General features: G+C 45.0%; 3 protein-coding genes across 4 annotated transcripts in view; 1 reads left to right on the plus strand and 2 right to left on the minus strand.

Moving 5' to 3' along the window:
• Positions 1-26,159, plus strand: part of LOC134565197 (guanine nucleotide-binding protein G(q) subunit alpha) — a 275,102-nt gene that overhangs the window by 191,464 nt on the left and 57,479 nt on the right. The gene's annotated exons all lie outside the window — the stretch shown is intronic.
• On the minus strand, positions 3,881-24,272 carry LOC134565198 (uncharacterized). 2 transcript variants are annotated; one of them, XR_010083806.1, is made up of 3 exons: positions 21,540-24,272; positions 4,746-4,870; positions 3,881-4,152 (listed from the first exon to the last, which is right to left on the minus strand). XR_010083806.1 is itself a non-coding variant. In XM_063424684.1 (2 exons), exon 2 carries the CDS (start codon positions 12,957-12,959, stop codon positions 11,937-11,939), a length of 1,023 nt encoding a protein of 340 aa, XP_063280754.1. In that variant the 5' UTR covers positions 12,960-13,515; positions 21,540-24,272; the 3' UTR covers positions 11,291-11,936. The 2 variants fall into 2 exon arrangements, 1 of the variants encoding a protein (XP_063280754.1); XM_063424684.1 differs by lacking the exons at positions 3,881-4,152; positions 4,746-4,870 and adding an exon at positions 11,291-13,515.
• LOC134565196 (uncharacterized) lies at positions 6,092-10,623 on the minus strand. Its single transcript, XM_063424682.1, has 2 exons — positions 8,753-10,623; positions 6,092-7,543 (listed from the first exon to the last, which is right to left on the minus strand). The coding sequence occupies exons 1-2, from the start codon at positions 9,398-9,400 to the stop codon at positions 7,091-7,093; spliced, it is 1,101 nt and encodes a 366-aa protein (XP_063280752.1). The 5' UTR covers positions 9,401-10,623; the 3' UTR covers positions 6,092-7,090.

The following is a 26,159-nucleotide window of genomic DNA, read 5'->3' on the forward strand; positions in this document are numbered from 1 at the left end:
TGATGAGATTGAAAAGAGAAGTTTTAGGGCAATAAAAAGGGACTTTAGAGCATTGGGTGACCAACCAACTCATGAGTGGTTGATAGGGCAGGAGCACAGGTAGTGTTCTGCTCAGACCCTTTGGTGGCAGAGAAAAATGATGAAAGGCATTGGAGAACTCACACTATCAACAAGTGGCTTAAGGGTTGGTGTCATCAGTAGAATTTTGGGTTCTTTGATCATGGGGCACTTTTTCAGCACCTGGCCTGTTGGAACTGGATGGGCTTCATTTCTCTGAAAAGGGTAGTAGGTTTTTAGCTTATGAACTGGCAGAACTGATTGAGAGGGCTTTAAACTAGGTTTGAAGGGGGAAGGGGATGCAGCTGGACTATCTGGGGGCAGGCCCAAGGGTGATAAACCTAAATAAGGGGTGAAGTCACTAATGCAACTGAGGTGCAAGTATACTAATGCACACAGCATGGGTAATAAACAGGAAGAGCTTGAACCCATGGTACAACAGCAGAACTATGATGTAGTCACTGTCACAGAGACGTAGTGGGACAACTCACATAGCTGGAGCGCTGCCCTGGATGGCTACAAGCTATTGAGAAGAGACAGAAAAGGGAGAAGGGGTAGAGGGGTGGCTCTTTATATTAGGAAGGCTTTTGATGCCATAGATATTATAACTAGTGATGATGAAGTTGAATGCTTATGGGTAAGAATTTAGGGGAAGTCCAATAATGCTGACATCCTATTGGGAGTCTGTTATCGTCCACCCAACCAGGAAGAAGAGGTGGACAACCTATTCTATAAGCAGCTGAAGAATGTTTCAGGATCACCAGCCCTTGTTCTTGTAGGTGACTTCAACCTCCCAGACATCTGCTGGGAACTTAATATAGCAGAAAGGAGGCAGTCCAGGAAGTTTTTAGAGTGTGTGGAAGACAACTTTTTGTCTCAGCTGGTGAGTGAGCCTACCAGGAGAGGGACTGTGTTAGATCTGTTGTTTGCAAATAAAGATGGGCTGGTGGGAGATGTGGTGGTTGGAGGCCGCTTGGGGCACAGTGATCATGAAATTGTAGAGTTCTCAATATTTGGTGAAGTTAGGAGGAGCATCAACAAGACTTTTATATTGGACTTTCGGAGGGCAGACTTTGACCTATTCAGGAGACTTGTCCAGAGAGTTCCTTGGGAAGTAGTTTTTAAAAGCAAAGGAGTCCAGGAAAGGTGGGCATGCTTCAAAACAGAGATCTTGAGGGCACAGGAACAGACCGTCCCCATGTGCTGAAAGACGAATCGACAAGGCAAACATCCAGCCTGGATGGATAACAACATTTTGAAAGACCTTAGGAATAAAAAGATGTATCATCTTCGGAAGTCTCAGGGTTGCTGTTCCCTGAGGCAATAAGGTTTTCGAGCTTCTCTTGCCCAAAAGGTCTTATGCCAGAGCCAGAGAAGACAAGCCGAGTCCGCTAGTGCATGTCTCCAAGGCTGTTTATTCTTCATTATCTCTCAGTTCTTTCTCAGCTCTGCAAGGCATCCCCAGCAGGGTACATTATCTTAGTTCTTTCTCAGCTCTGCAAGGATGTCCTCAGCAGAGCAGGACATGCTGCGGACTGGGTGGATCAGAGAGTCCCGGACCTTTTGTACCATTTCTCTGGTCCAACCACTGTCCACAACGTACTTTTTATTTACAAAATCTTACCAATACTTACTACCTATGTTAGCATGTCATTTCTACTCTAGACCAATCCTTGTGATAGAACTCAGCAGAAAATGGGGGAAAAGAACAAGAACAAGGAGGACAGGACCACTCCCCAATTCCTCCATCTTGCCTCTTCAAACCCATATACTAAAAATCCTAGATTCTACATTTACACTCTGTGATAAACTAGCTACTACTTATTTTGAATTCTCTCAGCTTGTGATTCTTCATACAATGTGGGCATTCACTCCCATGGCCAGGGATCAGAGGCAGTGTCCTCCTGGGCTCTGTGTGAGGCTGGATGACCCCCTTGTACAGATCCCAGACCCCCCTGTCTGGTCTCCAAACCCTCCAGGGCGGCCAGAGGGATGTCCTGGACTCTTACAGGAAGGAGGGTCAGATCTCCCAGGAAGCATTTAGGGCGGTTGCCAAGGCATGTAGGAAGAAAATTAGGGAGGCCAAAGATCAGTTTGAACTTAATTTGGCAGCCTCTGTAAAGGATAATAAAAAATCATTTTACATATATGTTAATGGTAAAAGGAAGGATGAGACAAAACTTGGTTATCTATTGGATGCAGGAGGGAACTTAGTGACTGCAGATGAGAATGCAGAAGAGCCTGATGCCTTTTTTGCTTCTGACTTTAGTGGGAAGATGGCTTGTCCTCAGGATAACTGTCATACTGGGTTGGTGGATGGTGTCAGGGAACAGAATGGTTCCCCTGTTATCCAGGAGGAGGCAATCAGAGAAGTGTTGAGCTGCTTGAATGTCCATAAATCCATGGGACCAGATGGGATCCATCCCAGGGTGATGGGGGAGCTGGCAGAAGAGCTTGTGAAACTGCTCTCCATCGTTTACCAATAGTCTTGGCTCACTAGTGAGATTCTGGATGACTGGAAGCTGGCCAATGTGATTCCCATTCATAAAAAGGGTAGAAAGGAGGATGCTCGTAATTATAGGCCAGGTAGCCTGACCTCAGCACCAGGTAAGAAAATGGAACAGTTTATACTGAGAGCTATTATGCAGCACTTACAGGATGGCCAGGGTATCAGACCCAGCCAGCATGGGTTTAGGAGGGGTAGGTCGTGTTTGACCAACCTGATCTCCTTTTATGACCAAGTAACCCACCTGGTGGATGCTGGAAAGGCTGTGGATGTTGTCTATTTGGACTTCAGCAAGGCCTTTGACACTGTCTCCCTCAGCATACTCCTAGAAAAGCTGGCAGCTCACGGCTTGGACAGGAGCACTCTGCTGGGTTGGGAACTGGCTGGATGGCTGAGCCCAGAGTGTGGTGGTGAACAGTGCTGCATCCAGCTGGCAGCCAGTCACCAGTGGTGTCCCTCAGGGGCCAATTCTATTTAATATTTTTATTGTTGACCTGGATGAGGTTATTGAGTCTTTCATTAGTAAATCTGCAGATGACACTAAGCTGGGAGCATATGTCGATCTGTTGAAAGGTAGGAGGGGTCTGCAGAGAGACTTGGAACGATTGGATGGATGGGCAGAGTCCAATAAGATGAAGTTTAATAAGTCCAAGTGCCGAGTCCTGCACTTTGGCCACAATAACTGCCTGCAATGTTGTAGGCTGGGAACAGCGTGGCTGGACAGTGCCCAGAGAGGAAAGGGACCTGGGGGTACTGGTTGATAACTGACTGAACATGAGCCAGCAGTGCGCTCTGGTGGCCAAGAAGGCCAACGGCATCCTGGCCTGTATCAGGAATTGTGTAGCCAGCAGGACCAGGGCGGTCATTCGTCCCCTGTACTTGGCACTGGTAAGGCCACACCTTGAGTATTGTGTCCACTTTTGGGCCCCTCAGTTTAGGAAAGACCTTGAGATGCTTGAGCACATCTAGAGGAGGGCAACAAGGTTGGTGAGGGGCTTGGAGCACAAGCCCTATGAGGAACGACTGAGGGAGCTGGGGTTGTTTAGTCTGGAGAAGACTCAGAGGTGACCTTATCACTCTCTTTGTAACTTCCTGAAAGGTGGTTGTAGTCATTTGGGAGTTGGTCTCTTTCTTCAGGCAGCAACTGACAGAACGAGAGGACACAGTCTTAAGCTGTGCCAAGGGAAATATAGGCTGGATATTAGGAAAAAGTTTTTTATTGGAATGGTCTACCTGGGGAGGTGGTAGATTCCCCATCTCTGGATGTGTTTAAGAAAAGACTAGATGTGGCACTTGGTGCCATGGTTTAGTGGAGGTTAGGGTTGGGTTGGACTCAGTGATCCTGGAGGTCTCTTCCAACCTAATGATTCTGTGATTCTGTTGGGGTAGCTATTTGGATGTCATCCACATACTGCAAGTTTCCCTTCTCCTAATGGAGCTTCCCAAGATTTCAAGTCCTTTGCAAGTTGTTCTCCAAACAGGGTGGGCAAGTTTTTGAACCCTTGGGGAAGAACTGTCCATGTGAGCTGAGATTTGCATCCACTTTTGGGATTTTCCCATTCGAATGCAAAAGTCTTCTGGCTGGCTTCCTGGAGAGGGAGGCAAAAGAAGGCATCCTTCAAATCTAAAGTGGTAAACCAAGTAAGCTCTGGTGTTAAACACATTAACACGGTGTACAGGTTAGCCACCACAGGGTAGAGATTCTCAGTTATCTTGTTAACAGCCTGTAAATCCTGTACAACTTGGTATGACCCATCAGGTTTCTGGACAGGCAGGATAGGAGTGTTGAAATCAGATTGGCAGTTCTTCAATAACCACAGCTGTAAAAAAATTTCAATTATCAGGCTAATTCTTTCTCTATCTTCCTTCCTTAGAGGATACTTTTTAATTCTAACTGGTTGTTTTCCTTCCTTAAACCTAATTTGTATTGGTTGTGCATTTTTCGCCCTCCCTGGTACATTGGAAGCCCATACTCCCGGAAACACTTGGTTCGGTATCTCCTCATGAATTTCTTCTTTAACCTTGATAGCTGTCAATATGAAACTCAACACTTCTACATATTTGTGCTCATTCACCTCCAGAGTAACTTCCCCATTTTTGAATGAAATGGTTGCCTGTAATTTCTCCAGTAAGTCTCTCCCTAAGAGTGACTACGGAGAGTTGGGCATATATAGAAACTTACGGATGCCCCATTGTTTTCTGACACTGAGAGGTTTGGGCATCTTCATTGACGACTAGAAGCTGGATGTGGGCTTTTCTTATCTTCTTTTCTTCTGTTAGAGCCAGGAATCCACCCGCATTCTGTATCTGCAGAAACACAAGCAAGTCCTTTGCCCCAGGTTAATAGAGAAAGTATATCTTGATGAAAAGATGCATAACTCTTGTCAAAAACTGACAACAATCAGGAAAAAACTCAGATACAACAATTAAGAGTATTTCAGATGACAAGCATAATTAATGGCCGTTAACAGTAACACATGTGAAGTTGGATAATTATTAATCACTAAAATACTGTATCATCACCCCAGTCTGCAAAGAGCTTACAAACCTCTTTACAGTGAGGCCCTGGATATCCTTTCCTGGGCAAGGTGCTCAGGTTCACTCCAAAAGTCGGTCCAGCTGTCATATTGACAAGATCAAATTGTCAAGTCAAAGTGACTTGAATCTAGTTTTGATGCAGAAAACATCTGGGCTCTTTGGTAAAAACATCCCATCTAGTTAAAGTCAGGGCAAGGCCAGGGCCCTGGCTTTTTACTAGAGTGTCTCTCTTAATACATTTTAAAAACAAAGCTCTCAACAATAGTAGTTATGAAATGCTAAAGCAGCTAAAAAATATAAGGAAGGATCTTGAAATTACATGTGTCTTTTGAATAACTACAAAAGATATGTTAAAGCATATAAGAAGCTGGCTATAAATACACTAATAATATGTTATAAATAATACTCATCATAAAAATCAGTAAATTCACATCATGCAATCAATATATCGGCACTAATTGAAGCCAGGGTCCCTATTTGGAAGCTGGAACAGAGCAAAGTACGATATGAACAATGTGGTTACAACATACGTTCTCCTCTTCATTCCTGAAATGGCTGGTTTTATACAGTGCAAAATAATTTACAGTTGCAGGTGCATTCTTATTGGCATTCAGCGTGAACAAGTATGTAAACTATTTCAGGTTAAGGCAGCTACCGTATCTTCACTCTATTTGCCCCATGCAGTCTGTGCCCACACCTTAACCTAATTTCTAACTGCGCCACAAAACTTATCTACTTCTGTGCAGGCCAAAATCTGAGGCCCAGTTTGGGATAGCTCAAATCTCATTCCACAGCACATTGTGCCCACGATCTCTAAGAAATTCGGTTACAGTTCCCTCTTTTTCTTTTTGAGCTACCCAAACTGATGCTAAGGCACAGTTGGCTAATTTTTGCATACACCGTATCAAGCAAGGCACGATAATTAAAATAACTATAATAACGAGTACCACTACACTAAAACGGATCAAGTCCTTGAGCCACCCAGTAAAACCCCATGATCCAAGCCATTTGTCAAACGGAGTGTCTGCAACTACGAGTTTTTTCATGTTATCTTTTAACTGTAACAGCTGCTTGTAAATTGATTGTGAATGGTCTGATAAATTCATGCAGCACATGCCCTCAAATTCTTCACATCCATGCCCTTGTGCTAAAAGGAGGAAGTCCACTGCGGCTCTGTTTTGAAGAATAGCATGACGAATATCATTAACATCTTTGGCAAGCTCACTTAGTAGATTGGATGTTATATTAATTTGTTTTCCTGTCCAGCAGGGTAAATTTTTTAATTGCGTGAGGGCTTGCGCTGAAGCAACTCCTGGGGCAAAAAATGATGCTGAAATTACAGCTGCAGGTGGCTATAACTCGATCTTTACAGTTGGGGCTTAGTTGAGACATACTGCCTTTGACTCGTCGGGTCTTTTGAGACAATCCTAAAACTTGATGAATGCTAGAAGCAAACAATGTTAATTTACCAAAATGGCATGGACCTCCTACAGCTTCTTGAGGCACTGCAGACCAGGCTCTATCCACAAATGAGAAAGATCCCTGGCGGTAATTTTCTAGCAACACCTGTTAATGGTGTTAAAGACTCAGTCCAATTGTTACAGTATTCAGTATAGTTATAATACAATGGAGACTGGGGAGACAACCAAGTGTTGCCATTTTTTCAGTTGCCGTTTGTCTACAATTAGCAAGCTTCAATTTATGATAAAATGTCCAAAGATCAAACAGTAATTCCCTGGGATAGAACTCAAAAGATCAAGTTCTTGGGGCTCAGTACTAGCAACTTTAAGATTTTGTGCAATGGCAACAACTTGTGTTCCTAAAACACTTTTTGGATTAATTTTGATTTGAGACCAGGTTCTGAACTCTGTCATGGAGTCCACTGGGACTCCAATCAAGCAAGTCTGAAAAGGATTTGATGGTGTGGCTAAAGACAAGCAAAAGGAATTTTGTTTGCTCCGATTGGCCCAAGTGACCCACTGTCCTAGTTTAGGACAAAATTCCACAACTCCCTCCCCCACCACCGGGTTCGGGAGGAATTTCCTCAGAGGAGAAAGTGGAAAAAACTTGTTTATTGAGAAACAATGGAAAAAAAAAACAAAAACACTTCCCAACACAAGGAAAACAGTCCGAGATGACAGCAAATGTTTTCACCAGTTCAAGAGAGGGTGAGCAGTGTCTGCTGGGGAGGGTGCCAAAGCTTCTTTCAGGTGCAGACTCCGGGGGGTGTTCCCTTGATGTTCCCGAAATCAGGGCCCGAAGCAGGTCCGATGTCTTCAGGGAAGGGAGGAAGGAAAGAAGGGGAAACACAAAAGCAGAAAAATGGCAAAAAAGCAAGCAAAAAGCAGAAAGCAAGAGAGCAAAGCCAGCAAAGCAGCCTAAAGCTAGCAGCAGGCCAGAAGCAAGCAGCCGGGGGAGGGGCTCAGCCACAGACAAAACAAACTGGGAACATGGGAACAGGGAAAAAAAAAAAAAGAACCACGATTTGGGATACAAAGCGTGAAAAATATCCTGTCACCCCAGGACATTCCACCCCTTATCCCATATCGTGAACATGTTACTGAACACAATGAAAAAAAACTTTCTTCTCACTTGCTCAAACCTTCCACACTTACACATTTCCTTCCATCTTACTTGCTCAGACCTTTGACACTTTCACGTTTCCTTCTGTCTCATATCTGTATGATCTAACGTACAGATAATGGTGGTAACGCTCAGCGAACAATGATATCATCCCACAATCAGATCTCCCTGAGGTACACAACGGGTTGTCCCATCTTTCTGCATTACCCAGCAGGTATAACCTGGTCCTTGAGCAAAGACAATCCCACGAATGGGTTTGCCTGTACTCAAGGCAGGATTAATCCATACTGTCTTCCCCAACAAACCTCTGACATGGGCCACTGGGACTTTATCTCCATCTACTATATTAAGGGGCTCAGACTGGGCAGGACCTGCTCGGTTGGTGGAACCTCGAGTGTTAACTAACCAGGTGGCTCTTGCTAAATGCTGCTCCCAGTTCTTGAAAGACCCCCCACCCAGTGCTTTCAAAGTGGTTTTTAACAATCCATTGTACCTCTCCACTTTACCTGCAGCTGGTGCATGGTAGGGGATGTGGTACACCCACTCGATGCCATGTTCCCTAGCCCAGGTGTTAATAAGATTATTTTTAAAATGAGTCCCATTGTCTGACTCAATCCTCTCAGGAGTACCATGCCTCCAAAGGACCTGCTTTTCAAGGCCCAGGATGGTGTTGCGGGCTGTAGCATGAGACACGGGGTAGGTTTCCAACCATCCCGTAGTGGCTTCTACCATGGTTAGCACATGGCACTTGCCTTGGCGGGTTTGAGGCAGCGTGATGAAATCAATCTGCCAAGCCTCCCCATACTTGTACTTGGACCACCGCCCCCCATACCAGAGGGGCTTCACCCGCTTAGCCTGTTTAATGGCAGCACATGTCTCACAGTCATGGATAACCTGAGAAATGCTATCCATGGTTAGATCCACCCCTCGGTCTCGTGCCCACTTATAGGTGGCATCTCTACCCTGGTGGCCTGAGGCATCATGGGCCCATCGTGCTAGGAACAGCTCTCCTTTGTGCTCCCAGTCAAGATCTATCTTCAACTCCCCTATCTTTGCAGCCTGATCTACCTGCTGATTGTTCTGCTGCTCCTCATTAGCTCTGCTTCTAGGGACATGGGCATCTACATGGCAAACCTTCACAGGTAGTTTCTCTAACCGGGTAGCGATGTCTTTCCATTCTTCAGCAGCCCAAATTGGTTTTCCTCTGCGCTGCCAGTTCGCCTCCTTCCATCTCTTCAGCCATCCCCACAGAGCATTAGCTACCATCCAGGAATCAGTATAAAGGTAAAGTTTTGGCCACTTCTCTGCTTCAGCAATGTCCAGGGCCAATTGAACGGCTTTGAGCTCCGCGAGTTGACTCGATCCACCTTCTCCTTCGATAGCTTGTGCAACTTGTGGTGTGGGGCTCCATACGGCTGCTTTCCACTTCCGGTTCATCCCCACAAGGCGACAGGAACCATCAGTAAAAAGAGCGTAGCGTGTGTCTTCTGCTGGCAGTTGGTTATATGGTGGAGCTTCTTCAGCACAGGCCACTTGTTCTTCTCCCTCTTCACCAGTGAGACTGAAGCTTTCACCTTCAGGCCAATTTGTAATTACCTCCAAAATCCCAGGACGATTTAGTTTCCCAATTTGGGCGTGCTGTGTAATGAGGGCAATCCACTTGCTCCATGTAGCATTGGTGGCATGGTGGGTAGAGGGAACCTTTCCTTTGAACATCCACCCCAGCACGGGTAGTCGAGGTGACAGGAAGAGTTGTACCTCGGTACCAATCACTTCTGAAGCAGCTTGGACTCCTTCATACGCGGCCAGGATTTCTTTCTCTGTTGGGGTGTAGTTGGCTTCAGACCCTCTGTAGCTCCGACTCCAGAATCCCAGTGGTCAGCCTCGGGTCTCACCAGGCACCTTCTGCCAAAGGCTCCAGGACAGGCCATGGTTCCCGGTTGCAGAGCAGAGCACGTTCTTCACCTCTGGTCCTGTCCTGACTGGGCCAAGGGCCAGTGCATGAGCGATCTCCTGCTTGATGTGGGCAAAGGCTTGCTGCTGTTCAGGGCCCCAATAGAAATCATTCTTCTTACGGGTAACCAAGTAAAGAGGGCTCACAATCTGACTGTATTCAGGAATGTGCATCCTCCAGAAACCTATAGCACCTAAGAAAGCTTGTGTTTCCTTCTTGTTGGTTGGTGGGGACATAGCTGTGATTTTGTTGATGACATCAGTAGGAATCTGGCGCCGTCCATCTTGCCACTTCACTCCCAGGAACTGGATCTCCCGAGCAGGTCCCTTAACTTTTCTTAATGGCAAAGCCAGCTTCCAGGAGAATTTGGATTATTTTCTCTCCTTTCTCAAACACTTCTGCTGCTGTGTTTCCCCACACAATGATATCATCAATGTATTGTAAATGTTCTGGAGCCTCACCCTTTTCTAGCGTAGTCTGGATCAGTCCATAACAGATGGTAGGACTGTGCTTCCACCCCTGGGGCAGTCGGTTCCAGGTGTACTGCACGCCCCTCCAGGTGAAAGCAAACTGAGGCCTGCATTCTGCAGCCAGAGGAATGGAGAAAAATGCGTTAGCAATGTCGATTGTGGCATACCACTTCGCTGCCTTGGACTCCAGCTCGTACTGGAGTTCCAGCATGTCCGGCACAGCAGCGCTCAGTGGTGGAGTCACTTCATTCAAAGCACGGTAATCCACGGTCAATCTCCATTCTCCTTCAGATTTACGCACAGGCCAGATGGGACTGTTGAAGGGTGAGTGGGTTTTACTAACCACCCCTTGGATCTCCAGCTCTCGGATCATCTTGTGAATGGGGATCACAGCATCTCGATTTGTTCGATACTGCCGGCGATGCACTGTCGAGGTGGCAACAGGTACTCGTTGCTCTTCTACCTTCAGGAGTCCTACTGCAGATGGGTTCTCTGACAGTCCAGGCAAGGTGTTCAATTTCTTAATGCCCTCTGCCTCCACGGCAGCTATTCCAAAAGCCCATCTGAACCCCTTAGGGTCTTTGTAATAGCCATTCCTGAGATAGTCTATGCCCAGAATACTCGGAGCCTCTGGGCCAGTCACAACCGGATGTTCCTGCCACTCCTTCCCAGTCAGGCTCACCTTGGCTTCCAACAGGGTCAATTCTTGTGATCCCCCTGTCACACCGGCAATGGAAATAGGTTCTGTTCCCACATGTTCTGATGGCATTAGGGTACACTGAGAACCGGTATCAACCAAAGCTTTATATTTCTGTGGCTCTGATGTGCCAGGCCATAGAACCCATACTGTCCAAAAAACTCGGTTTTCCCGTGCCTCTTCCTGGCTAGAGGCAGGGCCCCTCTAAGCCTGGTTATCCTTCTTTCCTGAGACATATGTCTTGGAAGTTCCTTCAAGGGGATCGGACAAGTCATCGTCATCATTATGCCTGACAGTTCGAGTACGGGCAACTGGAGCTGCTTCCCTTTTCTTACCTTCCTTAAATTCACGCACCCGTTGTGCCAGAGCAGCAGTAGGCTTCCCATCCCATCTCCTCATGTTTTCTCCAGACTCACGTAGGAAGAACCACAACTCAGCTCGTGGGGTGTACCTTCTCTCCCCAACAAGGGAATGTCTGCGTTGGATACTAGGGCCTCTAATTTGTACAGCTGAGATTTGGAGGAGGTCCTCCTTAATCTCTTCCCTGAGTTTCTTACGACTTTCCTCTATTTTGTCTTCTAATTTCTGCAGTCGTGTTTCCACAGCTGCAATTCTGGCCTGAGTTGGGCCATGTACAGCATCTGCATATGCCCGAAGCTTCTTTGCCATATCGAGCACAGTGTCATATACCTCATCCCGCTTCATTATTGCTAGAGCAGAAGCGTATTCAGGTGGCCCAAGGTGCACAAGTTTCCTCCACATTACAGGTGTGCACGGTACTAAGTCCGGATTCCTAGTTGTTATATCATCTGAAAAAATGATCTCTACCACTGCCATCTCCCTCGGGCGTTGGATCCCCTGTTCTATGGTCTTCCACCGTGTCTGCTGAATATAGAGGTCATCTGCACACAGGTATCTTTGTGCTACGCTGTCCAGGACCCGTTCCCAGAGGCTGTGAGTGCTAGCCCTCCTCATCATGCCTTGGTCGATGACAGGATCATGTGACAGGGATCCTAAATGCCTCGCTTCAGTGCCATCCAGAATGGTAGCCTCCCCTGCCGCATCCCAAAGGCGGACTAGCCAACTAGTTATAGATTCATCGGGCTGTCGCCTATAATCCTTCCTTAGGCATCAAAGGTCCTTCAGGGAGAAGGAATCAATATTGGCTCCGGAATCTGTGCCACTTGCTGTGGTCTCTGATGTTGGTGATGGTCCTTCTCTTGGATCATCATCATCCTCCACCCTTCGGTCAGTCTTGCTTTTACACTTTCCACCTTTTGTATTTGCAGCAACAGCCATTGGTTGGGGCTTACTGTCTGGTTTAACTACTGGCCTGGAGCCTGGGATGTTTGCTGCAGCCTGAGTGACTGGGACAGTAACTAATTTATCTCCCTGTTCCCTTTCCTCTATCTGCTGCCCCACAGTATCTAGCAGGGTGCGATAAGCATGTGCCAGGGCCCAGCTCACTGCAATGATCCTTTCCTCCTTAGTGTTACCATGGCACCTCTCTTTCAGATACTTTACCACCTCAGCTGGGTTCTGAATTTGTTCAGATGGGAAGTCCCAGACTACAGGGTCAGAAAACTCCTTTAAAATTTGGCCCATATCCTCCCATTTCCCACGCCACTCAGAATTCTTCACCCTTGGTTTCACTCCTAAATCAGGAGTCTCGCCAGCCCCTCTAGAAATCTCAGCCTTCATCTTATATAAACTGCAGACAGTATAAAGAAAGCTTACTAAATTAAATGCCAGAAAGATGGTGTCCTTGGCAGTCAGGGAGGACCAAACATTTTCTAATAGAGATGTAAACAATTCGGAGGAGAAGAAGGAAAGCAAAGGCTGAAAAGCCTCTTCCCCTGCTTCTCCCCTAACAAACTGAGTACACAACCATAACCATGAACCATACATTCCTGGAACCAATAACATTTTTATAAACCTCTTGCAAATCATCACAACCAAGCCCAGCCCGATAAATATTCTGGTTAGGGCCCCACGGTTACAAAAGCTATGCATCAGGGACAATATCGGAGCTATTGCTGGATAAGAGAATAAACCTAACGACCAAAAAGGTTTTAAAACTTCAAAGAACCCTAATGACCAGAAATAAAGGCAGGCTTTCACTCCAAATGACATTATACCTTCAAAAAGAGACATACCAATATGCCCACAAAACAACAGAAACCAAAATATTATTAGAATAAAGCTTTTTCCACTTTGTATGATCGTCCCCCGTACGGGCCACCAAAATATGTTTGTCCTAGTTTAGGACAAAATTCCACAAAACCCCACCACCGGGTTCGGGAGGAATTTCCTCAGAGGAGAAAGTGGAAAAAACTTGTTTATTGAGAAACAATGGAAAAAAAAAACAAAAACACTTCCCAACACAAGGAAAACAGTCCGAGATGACAGCAAATGTTTTCACCAGTTCAAGAGAGGGTGAGCAGTGTCTGCTGGGGAGGGTGCCAAAGCTTCTTTCAGGTGCAGACTCCGGGGGGTGTTCCCTTGATGTTCCCGAAATCAGGGCCCGAAGCAGGTCCGATGTCTTCAGGGAAGGGAGGAAGGAAAGAAGGGGAAACACAAAAGCAGAAAAATGGCAAAAAAGCAAGCAAAAAGCAGAAAGCAAGAGAGCAAAGCCAGCAAAGCAGCCTAAAGCTAGCAGCAGGCCAGAAGCAAGCAGCCGGGGAAGGGGCTCAGCCACAGACAAAACAAACTGAGAACACGGGAACAGGGAAAAAAAAAAAAAGAACCACGATTTGGGATACAAAGCGTGAAAAATGTCCTGTCACCCCAGGACACCCACATATTTTGTCTTGGGTCAATTTCAAGCATTCCTGATACTCTTTCTATTAAAACATTAACTAAAATAAACATTGCAACACCTAACATTCTATTCATTGTTTTGGTTGTCTCTCTTAGAAAAGCAAAACAAACAACACCTGCTTAATACCTAATCTTAAATCTTAACAATGACTTATCGCTAAGCTTAATCTTATAACTGCAACTGTATGACTATTTTTTCTAATTTAACAATTAATTTTCAGCAGTCTCAGGGTCTTCACGAGGTACTTCAGGTAAATCACTGCTGTCACTGTGGTTATCACTGTTAGTTGGTATCTCTGACTGCGGACATGCACGGGTAAATTGGCTCAGGACCCAAACAGGTCTTGGTTCTCCTGTGGAAACATATAACGGCGACCATTAAATAATACAGGTCTCGGTCACTGCCATTAGCCCGTTCGCATGTTTTTGTGATATACATAAAGCCCTGGAATCGCTAGTGGTCTTCCGTCTTTCACTGCATGGTGATGGATAACATCTGCAGGCTCTTCTCTTCCTTCTGCTAGGCACAAATAGTTTAAAGTGAACAGCACCTTGGATAATCGACTAGTTATGTCAGTCTCATCACCCTGTTTTAGCTTTGCTAGATATTCTTTCAGTGTCCGATTAGCCCTTTCTATGATGGCTTGACCAGTGGGAGAGTGAGGAATTCCGGTGGTATGCTTGACTCCCCACTTCTGCATAAATCTATCAACTCGCTGACCGACATAGGCTGGACTATTGTCAGTCAATTTCTGCAGGCACTCCCATCACTGCAAAACAAACAGTCAGGTGTCTTTGAACATGCAAAGCTCTTTTGCCTGATTGCGCAGTGGCCCAGATAAATTTAGAATAGGTATCAACAGTGAAATGGACATATTTCAATCTTCCAAATTCTGGAACATGAGTTACATCCATCTGCCACAATTCTAAAGCTGTCATTCCCCTTGGGTTCGTGCCCAGGCCAAGGCCAGGCCCATGATGACTACATTGAGGGCAGGCACGCACAATCCGCTGTGCATCATTCAGGGAAATTTGGAATTGTCGATGCAGGGCCCTAGCATTTTGATGAAAATTCTCATGGCTGTCGGGAGCCCTCACAAATTTATTTTCAGGAGGGATGTGGGCAATGCAACTGACTGCAGCGTCTGCTCGTGCGTTGCCTTCTCCTAAACCACTGTCGCACTGATGGCTGCAAATGTGCATGACACAAAAGACATGCTGACACTGTTTCAGTACACTTAATTGCAAAAACAGTTTTCCAAGGCGCTGATTTTGGGTGGTCCTGATGAGTGCATCCTCAATTCTTTGCACAACTCCAACTACATATAAGAAGTCCGAAACAACACTGAGTGGTTCTTTGTTCCAGGTTTGCAAAGCCCAACACACTGCTCTCAGTTCAAGGGTTTTCAGACTGTCTCCCGCTTCACTCTTAAGTACATGTTGCATCCATTCTCCTTGCTGTTGCCATACACACACAGCCCTTCTTGTTTTTCGACCAGCATCAGTAAAAACTCTTCTTCCTTTAACTGGTGTCAAGGAGCACAGAAGTCTCTCTAGCCACTGATAGCGTGTGATTAGAGTCCACATCGGGCCTTTCAGCTGCTGGTTGTGAACCACACCTGTAAAACCCAGCAATGCTTATTGCATTGCAACACAATGTCTCAGCTTCCACTCTAAATCTTCACTTCTCACAGGAACACTGATGTCTGCTGGTTCCTTTCCATCTATCTCTACAATTCTGTCTCTGCCCTTTTTTATCAATGCAGCAAGAGCATCTGTTCTGGTCATGTTCTGCACTCTTTGGTTGCACAGGTAAAAACACCCATTCCACCACACTTGCTGTTGACCTAAACTTAGACAGGCCTTCCCCCTTTTTCTTTTGCCATTGAAAAACAATGGCAAATGGACAGGCATCAGCGTTGGAAAGGAAAAGTGACAGTGGAAGATGCTCTATGCGGCGAGCACTCCAACTACGTTCTAACTTTTCTGATACCTGACTTAAAGCTCTTTGTTGTTCGGGGGTACACTTTTGGGGACTGCTGCCGTCGCTACCATGAAGCCACGGTAAAAATGGTTGTAAATCATCATTGGTGATTCCTACAATGGTACGAACCCACTGTAAGTTTCCAAAAAGTCTCTGGGCATCATGCAAGGTGGAAATGCTGGTGTGTAAAGTGATCTTCTGTGGGCAAATTTGTGCACTTGTGATCAGCCAGCCTAATTATCTCCAAGGAGCTGATCGCTGTATTTTTTCTGGGGCTACAGTCAGTCCACGATGTTTCAATTCTGCAATCAACCAGTTTAAATCTGTTTCTGCTAATGGTTGTTTGGTGGCAATAAGAATGTCATCAACATAACGATAAATCATTGCACTAGAAAAATGTTGGCTAATGGGTAGCAAGGCCCAGTTAACGAATAACTGACACATTGTAGGTGAGTTCCGGCCCCCCTGGGGTAATACAGTCCATTCATATTGTTGTGCTGGGGCTGCTCTGTTGATAGATGGCACAGTGAAAGCAAAGCATTGAGTGTCCTGTGGATGAAGCGGGATGGTGAAGAAGCAGTCTTTTAAATCGATGACTACGATGTTCCACCCTTGAGGTATCATAGTTGGTGCTGGCAGGCCTGGTTGTAAAGCACCCATTGCTTGCATTTGCTCATTGACTTTGTGGAGATCATGTAATAATCTCCATTTTCCTGATTTTTTAGGGATAACAAAAATTGGTGTGTTCCATGGACTCACTGAGGGCCGAATGTGACCAGCTTCAAGTTGCTCTTGTACCAATTGCTTAGTAATTTGCAGCCTTGCATCTATCATTGGCCATTGCTCGACCCATACAGGAGTTTCAGTCAACCAGGTGATTTTTAAAATGGGTGGCTGCTCTGCAGTGGCCATCAAGGAAAATGCTGGTCAGTGGTTAGAACCATTCCCAGTTGAGAAAGCACATCTCTGCCTAGCAATCCTGGAAGTTCGTCGGGCAACGGCATAACATAGGGTTGAGCCACAATGACCTGATTGTCTTCAAAGATAATATGGATAGGGTCTGCGCTCATTGAGGGGATACTCATGCTGCCCACCCCTACAACGTGGGTGTAGGGAGATTGCAGAGGCCAATCAGGCTGCCAGTGCATTTGATTTATAATGGAAATGTCTGCACCTGTGTTGAGAAGTGGTGATCGAGGGACGATCTGGTCACCATGTTTTAATTTCACTGTGATTCGTGGGCGATCTTTCAGGCTTACTGTAAGAAAGACATTGTGGTCGGTTGATCCAAAGCTCCCATCTCCTCTTTCTTGTTCAGTTGGCTCTTTTGGTGGCTGACAATGTGGTAAAATATTTTCAAATGGGATAATTTGAGCAATTTAGCTCCCTTTTGGAATGGTTACAGGTGGCTGCAAAGCATAAGCCATTATTTTCACTTGTCCTGTGTAATCTGCATCAATGACTCCTGGAATCACTATTACACATTGTTTGCCTGTGGAGGCTCTTCCTAGCAACAAACCTCCAACTAGAGAGATTGTGCTGTACATTGGTCCATATACGTTGGTTGGAATCAGGGTTACTTCTTTGTCTTGTAAGGTAACTTCTTCTGCTGTTGTTATATCTACACCAAGACTTCCCCATGTGGCAGGCCTGTTCTTGTTTTAAGAAACCATTTTTGGGATCTTGTGGGTCAAGGCATTGATTTGTGCCTTAGCGCACTGCCTTAGCGCACTGGCTTTGAAGTTTCCCTGCTTCCTACAGGCTTCAGTGGCATGGGTGTCTTCACTACATTTGTGACACCACACAGTCTTTTGACAGGCTCTCTTGAAATGGCCTGTATCACCACAGCGGAAGCAAACAATGCCAGATGCTGGTCTTCTGTTGTTGCTGGAATGGCAGATGCTTTTTCCTGTTAATGCAGCTGCCATAATATGTCCCTGTTGTTGCATTGCATTTTGCATAGCTGCTGTGAATGCTGCCATTTGGTTGTTCTGTTCTGCTCTGGTTTCTCTTACTAACATTTCATCGACCCCGCAGCCTTGGGGAAGGGAAGCTAACACAGTCCTGGTGGAAGGGTTAGCATTTTCAAAGGCAAGAGAATGAAACAGATGTTCTTGCACATCTGTGGGTAAATCTGGGGCATCTTTCAAGGCTGCAGATAAGCGATCAATAAACTGGCGGTAAGGTTCAGTGGCTCCTTGCTTAATATTTGCATATGACGCAGGCTTTTTCTTATCTAGCACTAGTAGCAAAGCTTTGTGGGCCGATGCCTGAGACAGCTGATGAATTTCAATTGGAAATGTCAGTTGTACATTAATCGTCGCATAAGGACCCTGCCCTGTTAACATATCTGGCTGGATTCCATAAAATGGGTCCCCTACTGTTTGGTGCTTATTTGCCTCTTCGGTGGCTAAGCGTCTCCATTCCCTTTCAAAAATAAGAAATTGCCAGGGCGTCAATAGCAGAGATGCGATGCTGGAACAATCTGCCAGATAAAGGAGATCAGCCGTAAAAATATATTGTATGATATTTTTGGCTGCCTCGGACCTAATACCATGATTTACAACAGTTTGTTTGGCCGATTGTAAGACTTTCCACTCATGTGGTTCCCATTTAGCGTTGTTTTGCTCTATTATGACTGGGCAGACAATGGAATTGGCAGCTTTAAAATCACCATCTAAAATAGCGCCCTTTAAAACACCAGCCCAGCGTTTTTGAATTGGGTCTGTTTGGGTGGCAGGCAGCGCCATCTGCTGGGCAGCAGGCGGCAATGCCTGATTGGATTGCAAAGAGGATAAAGCTGGTAAATTGTGCATTTTTTGTGGAGAAATCCTGGATGCTGCAATTGCTTGCTGCTCAAGTTGGCTCTGGCGATTAGAAAGCTCAGCGAGTTTAGTTATTATTTGTTGTAATTCATCCGAACACCGTACTTTTTTTGGCAGCCGAGGTGTGCAACGAATGTTGGGCTCAGAAACCTCTCCTTCTGAGTCAGATTCTGGCAGGGGGCACTAGGATGCCTGTGAATGCGTGACGGGCTGTGCTGGTGCTGGCTGCGGGGGAGTGGGAATGTTGGACTGGACTGGGTCCAAGTTTCCGGAAGTAGCAATGGGGTCCGCCATGTTTGTTTTGGTCACATGTGCCGGTGACATCAGCTTGTCTTCCAGTGAAGACAGAATCGGCTCCGCCCAGCTCTCGGCACAGCCCCGAACTCCGCCTCTCTGCTGCGTCACTTGTGCCCACCCCGCTCCGCCTTCGGCCCCACCTGCCTCCTCATCTTTCACCACGCCCCCTGAGCTTGGCGACTGGGGCGTTTCCTGTTTGCTCTCATTCTCTCCAGGAGCTGGTGGGAGCACTTCCGGTGATCAGCTCCTTCTGGTCCCTGGAGCTTCTGGAGTTTCTTTCTGATATCTCCTGTAGACTGCCCTAAAAATTAACTTACTAGCGGCTGTATCCCTATCTCAGATCCAGGATCTAATGGTGTATGGTGACACATTGCATCTCTCAGGCGATCTAGAAACTCAGAAAGAGTTTCGGAGGGGGTCTGCCTAATTGCATACAAAGATGACCAATTTATAGTTTTGGGGATGGCCTGTTCCACCCCCTTTGCTACCCATTCTTGATAGTTCTGTATTTTTACCAATTGCCCTGGTTCATTTGGATTCCAATATGGATTCTGGAGAGGGAAAACATTCTTAACATCCTCTTGTGTTGTTTTGCAAAAGTTCTCTGCTAAGTCTCCCTCTATTTTCAGAACTGACTGTTTTTCTGTCTCCGTTAATGCCTCCAACCAGAACTGCAGATCGGACAAGTCAGGTTTATGTTGCTTCATCATATATCCTAACCTTTTGGCTGTTCCTATCAGATCGCTTCTATAGTTCTTGGCAATTCTTTTGTAGCCCTATAAGTCAATTGTAGAAGAAGGAATTTTAACTAATATCCTTTGGCTCCCAGATTCTGCCTCTCGTAAAGGGGCTTGTATTATTTCCCTTGTTTGTTTTCTTGTCAGGCATGCTATCGGCACACTCATACTTGTGGAAGGTTCGTCATCATCACTATCAGGAAATGGGGGATACAATGTTTTTTGTAATTCGGAAGTAAGCGGAGGAGCAGATGGTCCAGCTTGTCTCCCTTCCAAAGAAGCTGAATCTGCTCCTCCCCTTAGTCCCCCTTGATCCTCAGTGGGTGGCCCAAATAGGTCCCGTAATTCTTGTTTTTGTGTCTCTGCTTGATAGACCTTATCATGATGTGTGCAGCACTGGTTGATTGAACATGTACTGCAGCATCTCTTAGGTTTCTCTCTATTAGCTTTGTTTTCCTTTTCAAAGGCTAATACCAGGGGATCAGAGGGGGCTCTAATTCCACAATCTCTCTGACATTCACGGTGATTTCAGAGGGAGAAAAACATGTCCACCAATGAAACCTCACTCCATTTCTCCTCACGTCTAAGGAAAAGCATAAGCTGCAACAAGGTGTTGTATTCTAAGGTCCCAGTCAGTGGCTATTTCACTCCACTTTCCAGTCAGTATAAGAGCCACCACTAGGTGCAGTACTTCACGAGGGTGCATTTGGACTCTGTGCCTCATGGGCCTGCAATTTCCTTCCAGTGGGCTAAAATACAGGCCAGATGACTTGCCCTAGGGTTTTCTTTACTATCTCTTGATCCCATTATTTTCTCCTCCTGTTTCGCTTCCACCCAAATCTCTTCTCACACTCTTGCACAGTCTTTTTCCAGTCCTCTTCCCTTACACTCCAAATCTCCGGGACTAAATGCGATCTTCCACAGAAATACTCCAAAATTTCTGGTTCAGGGTCCCCCTGATCCCGCAGCCCACACTGAGCACAAGCATTATGTCTTCTACCAGAGGAACAGTACCAATGCTCTCCGCAAGACCTGCACTTAACCAACACTTGCACTACATGTTGCCCTTGCCTGCAGAAACAGATGATTCCACTTCTCCCGTTCATCTGGATATTCAAATCCTTTGGTGCTGGCTGCTCCTAATCTAGTGTTACCAGTCCTCCTTCAGAGGTCCTATATAGTCCCTGTAAATAAAACCACTAATTTCCCCTTATCACCTAATTACTCCCTGGAGTTACGAATTCCCAGGAATCGAGTCCAAACCACTGGGGGAGAGGGACTCCTTCCATCTGTCTTGCCAAGTTCGAGACAGCTGCGATTCCACAGCTCTCTCGTATGCCTCTGCTCCTCCTCAAAACACACCTCATGGCAAACTCTAAAGACAATACAACAAGCATTCCCTACAGACGGCACTTCACCAAAGTAAAGCACAAAAACCCTTAAAAAAAAGTTCATCTGGCAAGCAACACTAAATGAGCCCTAAAGAGACAGCACATGGTAAAAAAGAATATGCAAAGTAAAACAGAGTTCAAAGAGTTCACTCGCAACCCCCACTCCTTGCCAGTGCCCATGAGTTCTGCAAATGGGGCTGTCAGCTCATGGTAACAGAGAATATGCAAGGTAAAAACAAAGCGTTTGCTTGCAACCCCCACTCCTTGCTGATGCACACGGTAAGAGGGAATAGCTAGGCGGCAGTTTGCTGCAATTATGACTTTTGACACAAGATGGCAGTATTACCTCAAAAATACACCACAGCTTCACTTTTCACCAAAGGTGCATCTCAGGCACGCACACAACAGCATGCACCCAACCAAACACAACACACGTCCGAACTTTTAAAACTCACACACAACCAAAATAGCAGCAATAAAACAGGAATTTGCTCTGTCCACCCCTAGAACTGCTAGTGGCAAGTCCACCCGTCAGCCAACTCCCTCCCCCTCACCGGCCACGTCTGACCAACAGTTGCTTGCAAGCCTAAACCGACCAGGACCCTTTCTGTGAGCTCAGACGTCTCTGAGTGGCTTATCAGTGGTCCCTACGGGGCCCCCCTTTTAAAAGAAATACATACCATTTCTCCGCTGCTCAGAAGGTCGTTGTCTGTCCCCGCAGTGAATGATTCGAGAAGCGGAGTCCCTTCCAGGGAAAATCCCAGGGTGCGCCTTAGGAAGTCCGTCCCTCAGTCAATCCTACGGGTGGGCAGAGAACGTCCCTTCGTGGTCGCCAAAAATGATACCCGGAAAGACTAAAACTCAAAGACAAAGTGAGTTATAAAGTAGGTATGTAGTTTATTGGGCCGGGCGCATGTGGGATTGCTCCGCAAAGACATGCACATCTACTTGCTCTCAGTGTTCCTTTTTATGCTCTAAAATGTTACATATACATTAGGTTTTGCAACACATCTATGCATATTCATTTCCTGGCTCCACCTTGCCCCGCTTTGTATGCTAATTCACTTATCAGTCCCTTGCGCCTTTGTACTTGTCTCTGGTGGTCATCTTGGGGGTCAGGGGATGAAGTGATCTTCATCAAAGTTGACCTTCTCACCCTATCTCCTTGCACATGCTTACTGATCCTTTGGTCACAGTCCAAACCATGAGGCTGGTCTAATCTGGCTCCGGGGGTCTGAGGAGCCTTGTTATTTCTGTAGCCTTGTAAGTTTAGTGTATTTTGTCCTGATTTGGTGAACATCATCCTTCCCTTATCACACATCCTTGCATTCTTTCATATTGTTGCACGTACACCCTATCTCCCACATAAACCCTGTCTTCCCTTTACAGGAAGTTAGCACAGTAAAATACAGCAAATATTAAGCAATATACAAAATCCAAATATCTATTTCTAAACAATACCCCTCTAATTCCTAACCCAGTGTCTCACAGGAATTTCACCTTTTAGAGGGAAATTGGTATTTAGCTGAAGGCAGCTAATTATGCAAACTGTCATTTATTTATGTGTAAATGTATTTGGGACAGTTGCAATGAAAAGGTTCTGTGTTAGGATTAGGTTTTGAGAATCTGTTGTTAAACACTGGTTTCTGTTTTTATTAGTCAAATAGAAGAGTTGTAAGTAGAAGGCATTCCAGATATAATGCATTTGTTTTAAAATCTTAAGTACATCAAAACAGATTTTAGCAGTATAACGGATAACACTTTTCATTAGAGTGAGTTTAAGCAATTTCAATTTTTTTTTTTAAACTTAAGTTTAGCTTTTGGCTTCTGTAGGAGTACTCAGAAATTTCAAGCTTTAGTGTTAACTACTAATTTTCAAAGGTTTTTTCCTCTGCTCCTACAGCTAAAATAAGTATTAGGGGTGATCAGAAGCTATTGAAATGCAGGCTCAAGGATTGCCTAGTCCTTAGGGTGTGTTTTCTCTCCCTGCTGGGTTGTAAAGGAGAGGGGGGGTGTATGTGTCTCTCTCTCTCTTCTTTTTCTCTGTGAGAGTGAGGGCTTTGGATTTTGCCAGATTTCCCCCTCACTGCTTGAGAGTAGGCCTCGGTACTTGAAAGCCAAGGCCATCCTCTGTAATGCATTTTTGCTCTCAGAGGGGAGTTTGTGGGTCTTGCAAGACATCACTACGCCGCACATCTCCCCCAACTTCGTCCTGTTTCCCCACTTAACAGTCTTTTAGCAGATTTGGAGCTTCTCTCAGCAAAGGTCTTAATACATCAAGATTAATCTCTGCCAAGGTTGGGATATTTTCATCTGCACATTTGTATTTTGCTTGCAAATACAAGGTGGGTTTTGTAGCAGCAGCAGAGATATTCATAGCTCACTGCATAGGAGTTGAAGCAAGTTCCCCTTTTTCAGACAATATGTATTCCTCCTGCCCAATATGCAAGCCTGCTGATTATTAAACGGGATTTGTCAGAAGGGTATAATCCAAGGTGCAAAAGGGTGCACACACTCCAGAACCTGAAACTTTCTATACCATCCGATAATATTCCATTTTCCCCAGTGAGACAAATTTTTAACAGATATTCAATTTCTGTTTCCCCTGCTTTTGACCACATTTTTCTTGGAGGTTTTTCAATGGCAAGGAATTACAGGGAAATGTTCTGACCATATTCCTCCTCTGACTGCCTTGGGGTCCTTCAGAGAGTTCAGTTTTAATGATGGAATTCAATTTAAGTTCTGTAATTTCGCCCTTCTTTAGAGATGGGGTTTCTGTGCTTTGGTTAGAATCCAATTCAATATTTGCATTATCAATTTCATCAGTTTTTCTGAATATTGTTGTAATAAAAGACATGAAATAATTCGTGTTACTGTGTATATGAAATGTGATTTAAGATATGTTCTGTAAAATAAAATGAAAAAGCCGGATGGGCTTGAGACAAATGAATTTTAGGATAAACAACAGCCTCTGCCAGGAATCCAGGATGAACAATACCCCTGCCTGGAACCCAGGAAAAAACAACAGAAAAGAAGGTGGGTGGAGAGACAGATCGGCCTTCTTGGGCAGTGGAACTGTGAACGACCCAGCTATCAGGAATGATATAGACCTCGAATCAATATCGGAGAAAACGCCTCCCCATTCATGCTTCTGAGACATTGAATTACTATTCATTTTCCCTCAGAAGAACCATTCAACAGACTGGACAGCAGAAAAGGGACTCCTATGAATATGAAGAAAAAGACGGAGGACAAAGAACTGTGGAGAAATACTCTGCCTCGGCTACATAAACTGTCTATAAGGAGACCCTAAAAGATTAGATTTTGTGAACAGGGGGAGTTACGGTGCGCTAGAAGCCATAGCTAAGGTTCACCCAGTGCCGATCCTGGGACTCAACACAACTTACGATTGCTGGCTTGTCCTAAATTTTTGTTTTGTCAATTCTTTAATTAATAAAAGTATTTATTAATTTGGAATTGGCTGAACATTTATAACATCGTCATCCCTATCCTTGGGTTGTGTTACCACCTCTGGAATTTCTTTAACATAGAAAGAGATGGGGTTTTTTAATGGTGTTAATTCAAATTTTCCTTCCAAGGGTTTTGTTTTTTCCTTGGATTCTTTTAGCTCATTTTAATTTGTCATATTACCTTATAATTTCTTTCTGCCACTCACAGGCAGCTTTTAAACACGATGCAAGTCCACGAGATATATTTTCCCTCATTTTTATTTTGGAGGATGCAGCCTCATTTTTATCCTAATTTCCTGGTTGCATTTCCCTCTCTTTCCCCATTGGCTGAGGTACTTTAGAGGCAAAGACTTCCCAAAATGCCTAATACCTAAGACCCCCTTCTAATGTAACCCCCCCCCCCTTTTTTTTTCTTGTGTCAATCAGTAGAATTCCTGTGGGATTTATGGTTCTTCCCATTGTTTCTTTCATCTCTCAGAATCCAATTTTATTTATCAGCAGACCTACAGTTTGTAAAGACAAATCTCATTCCATTTAAGCTTCCATTCCAGTGGAATCCTTCCCATTGTTTCTTTTATCTCTCAGTGCTAGTTTTATCTACTAGCAGACCCAGAGTTTGTTTGTAAAGACAAGTCCCTCATTCCTTTCACTCACAGGTTCTTAATCATGGCCGATTAGGTCTATTACAAAATGAGTAATTTATTTAATAGACACAAATTTAACAGACATAAAACTTTAACAAATTACTTACTACACAAGATAAACAAAAAACCCACTACTAGTAGATAAACAATACAGTGCACGAGTGAGGTACCTATTATTACAGCTAGTGAAGAAATAGTTTAGATTAGGATTCAATGTATTTTACCATCCAGTTTCTGATGGGGCACACATAGGATCCTTTCCTCTCAGTTTCCAGAAAAGTAACCACAAAGATGCGTCCAAGCTTCGGGAAGAAGTCCTACATGTTTCCAAGGAGTGTGTAGGAGACTTATACCTCCATGAAAATTTGTGTAGCTTTTATAGTTGTAAAAGCAGTGTCTTTCAGTCAAGGATTCCTGGTTTATCTCTCTACATCTCGCTCTCAAGGCAAGAGATGCTTATTATCAGCTGGGGATCTCACCCCCCTCAGTAATTCATATGAGAGGGGAGAATGTCTGGAGCTATGCACCAGCTGATGGACAGAGCAGATAAGCTTTTTTGTGGTAGAGGGGGGACGTCCTGCCACAACTGATTGCTATTGCATTTTCCCAATTGCTATGAGAGGCTGTGAAAGATTACAACCAGCTTTTGCTTATATCTAGTGGCCCCAACCCCAGTCAGGGAGTGGCTGACATGATTGGAAAATGTTTTACAACACAGTCCACAACCCCATCCACTGATATGAAACAAAACATAAATAATGACAATGAAGTAGATAATTAGAAAAAGTACAGCCAAAATATTTTGACAGATGCCCTGAGATCTGGGAACCAGAAGGTAAGCCATGACCACAATTTGTCAGTTCCTCAACATCTTCAGTTGCTACCCGGTGCAAGGGCTTTAGCTCCTGGATTTTCTTAAGGTCAGTCTCAATGCATAGATCTTGGCTGACACAGACACAGCAGATAGTATTTACTAATGTGCAAATGCCCCCTTGTGTAGCCATCAAGTACTCTGAAGCTAGTGGTTTTGAACAGCAGTCTGTGATACTTGAGCAACTTCTTTCTGCAGTGCTTGGATGGCATCAATTGTTATATTTTCTATATTTGCCACAGTAGCAGAGAGATTGATGATTGCTTTCTCCAGCTCAGAGATCCCTAAACAAGGAAGGAGGGTCCAGGGAAACTG

Source organism: Prinia subflava (genome assembly GCF_021018805.1).
Source record: "Prinia subflava isolate CZ2003 ecotype Zambia chromosome W unlocalized genomic scaffold, Cam_Psub_1.2 scaffold_39_NEW, whole genome shotgun sequence".
NCBI classification, from domain to species: domain Eukaryota; kingdom Metazoa; phylum Chordata; class Aves; order Passeriformes; family Cisticolidae; genus Prinia; species Prinia subflava.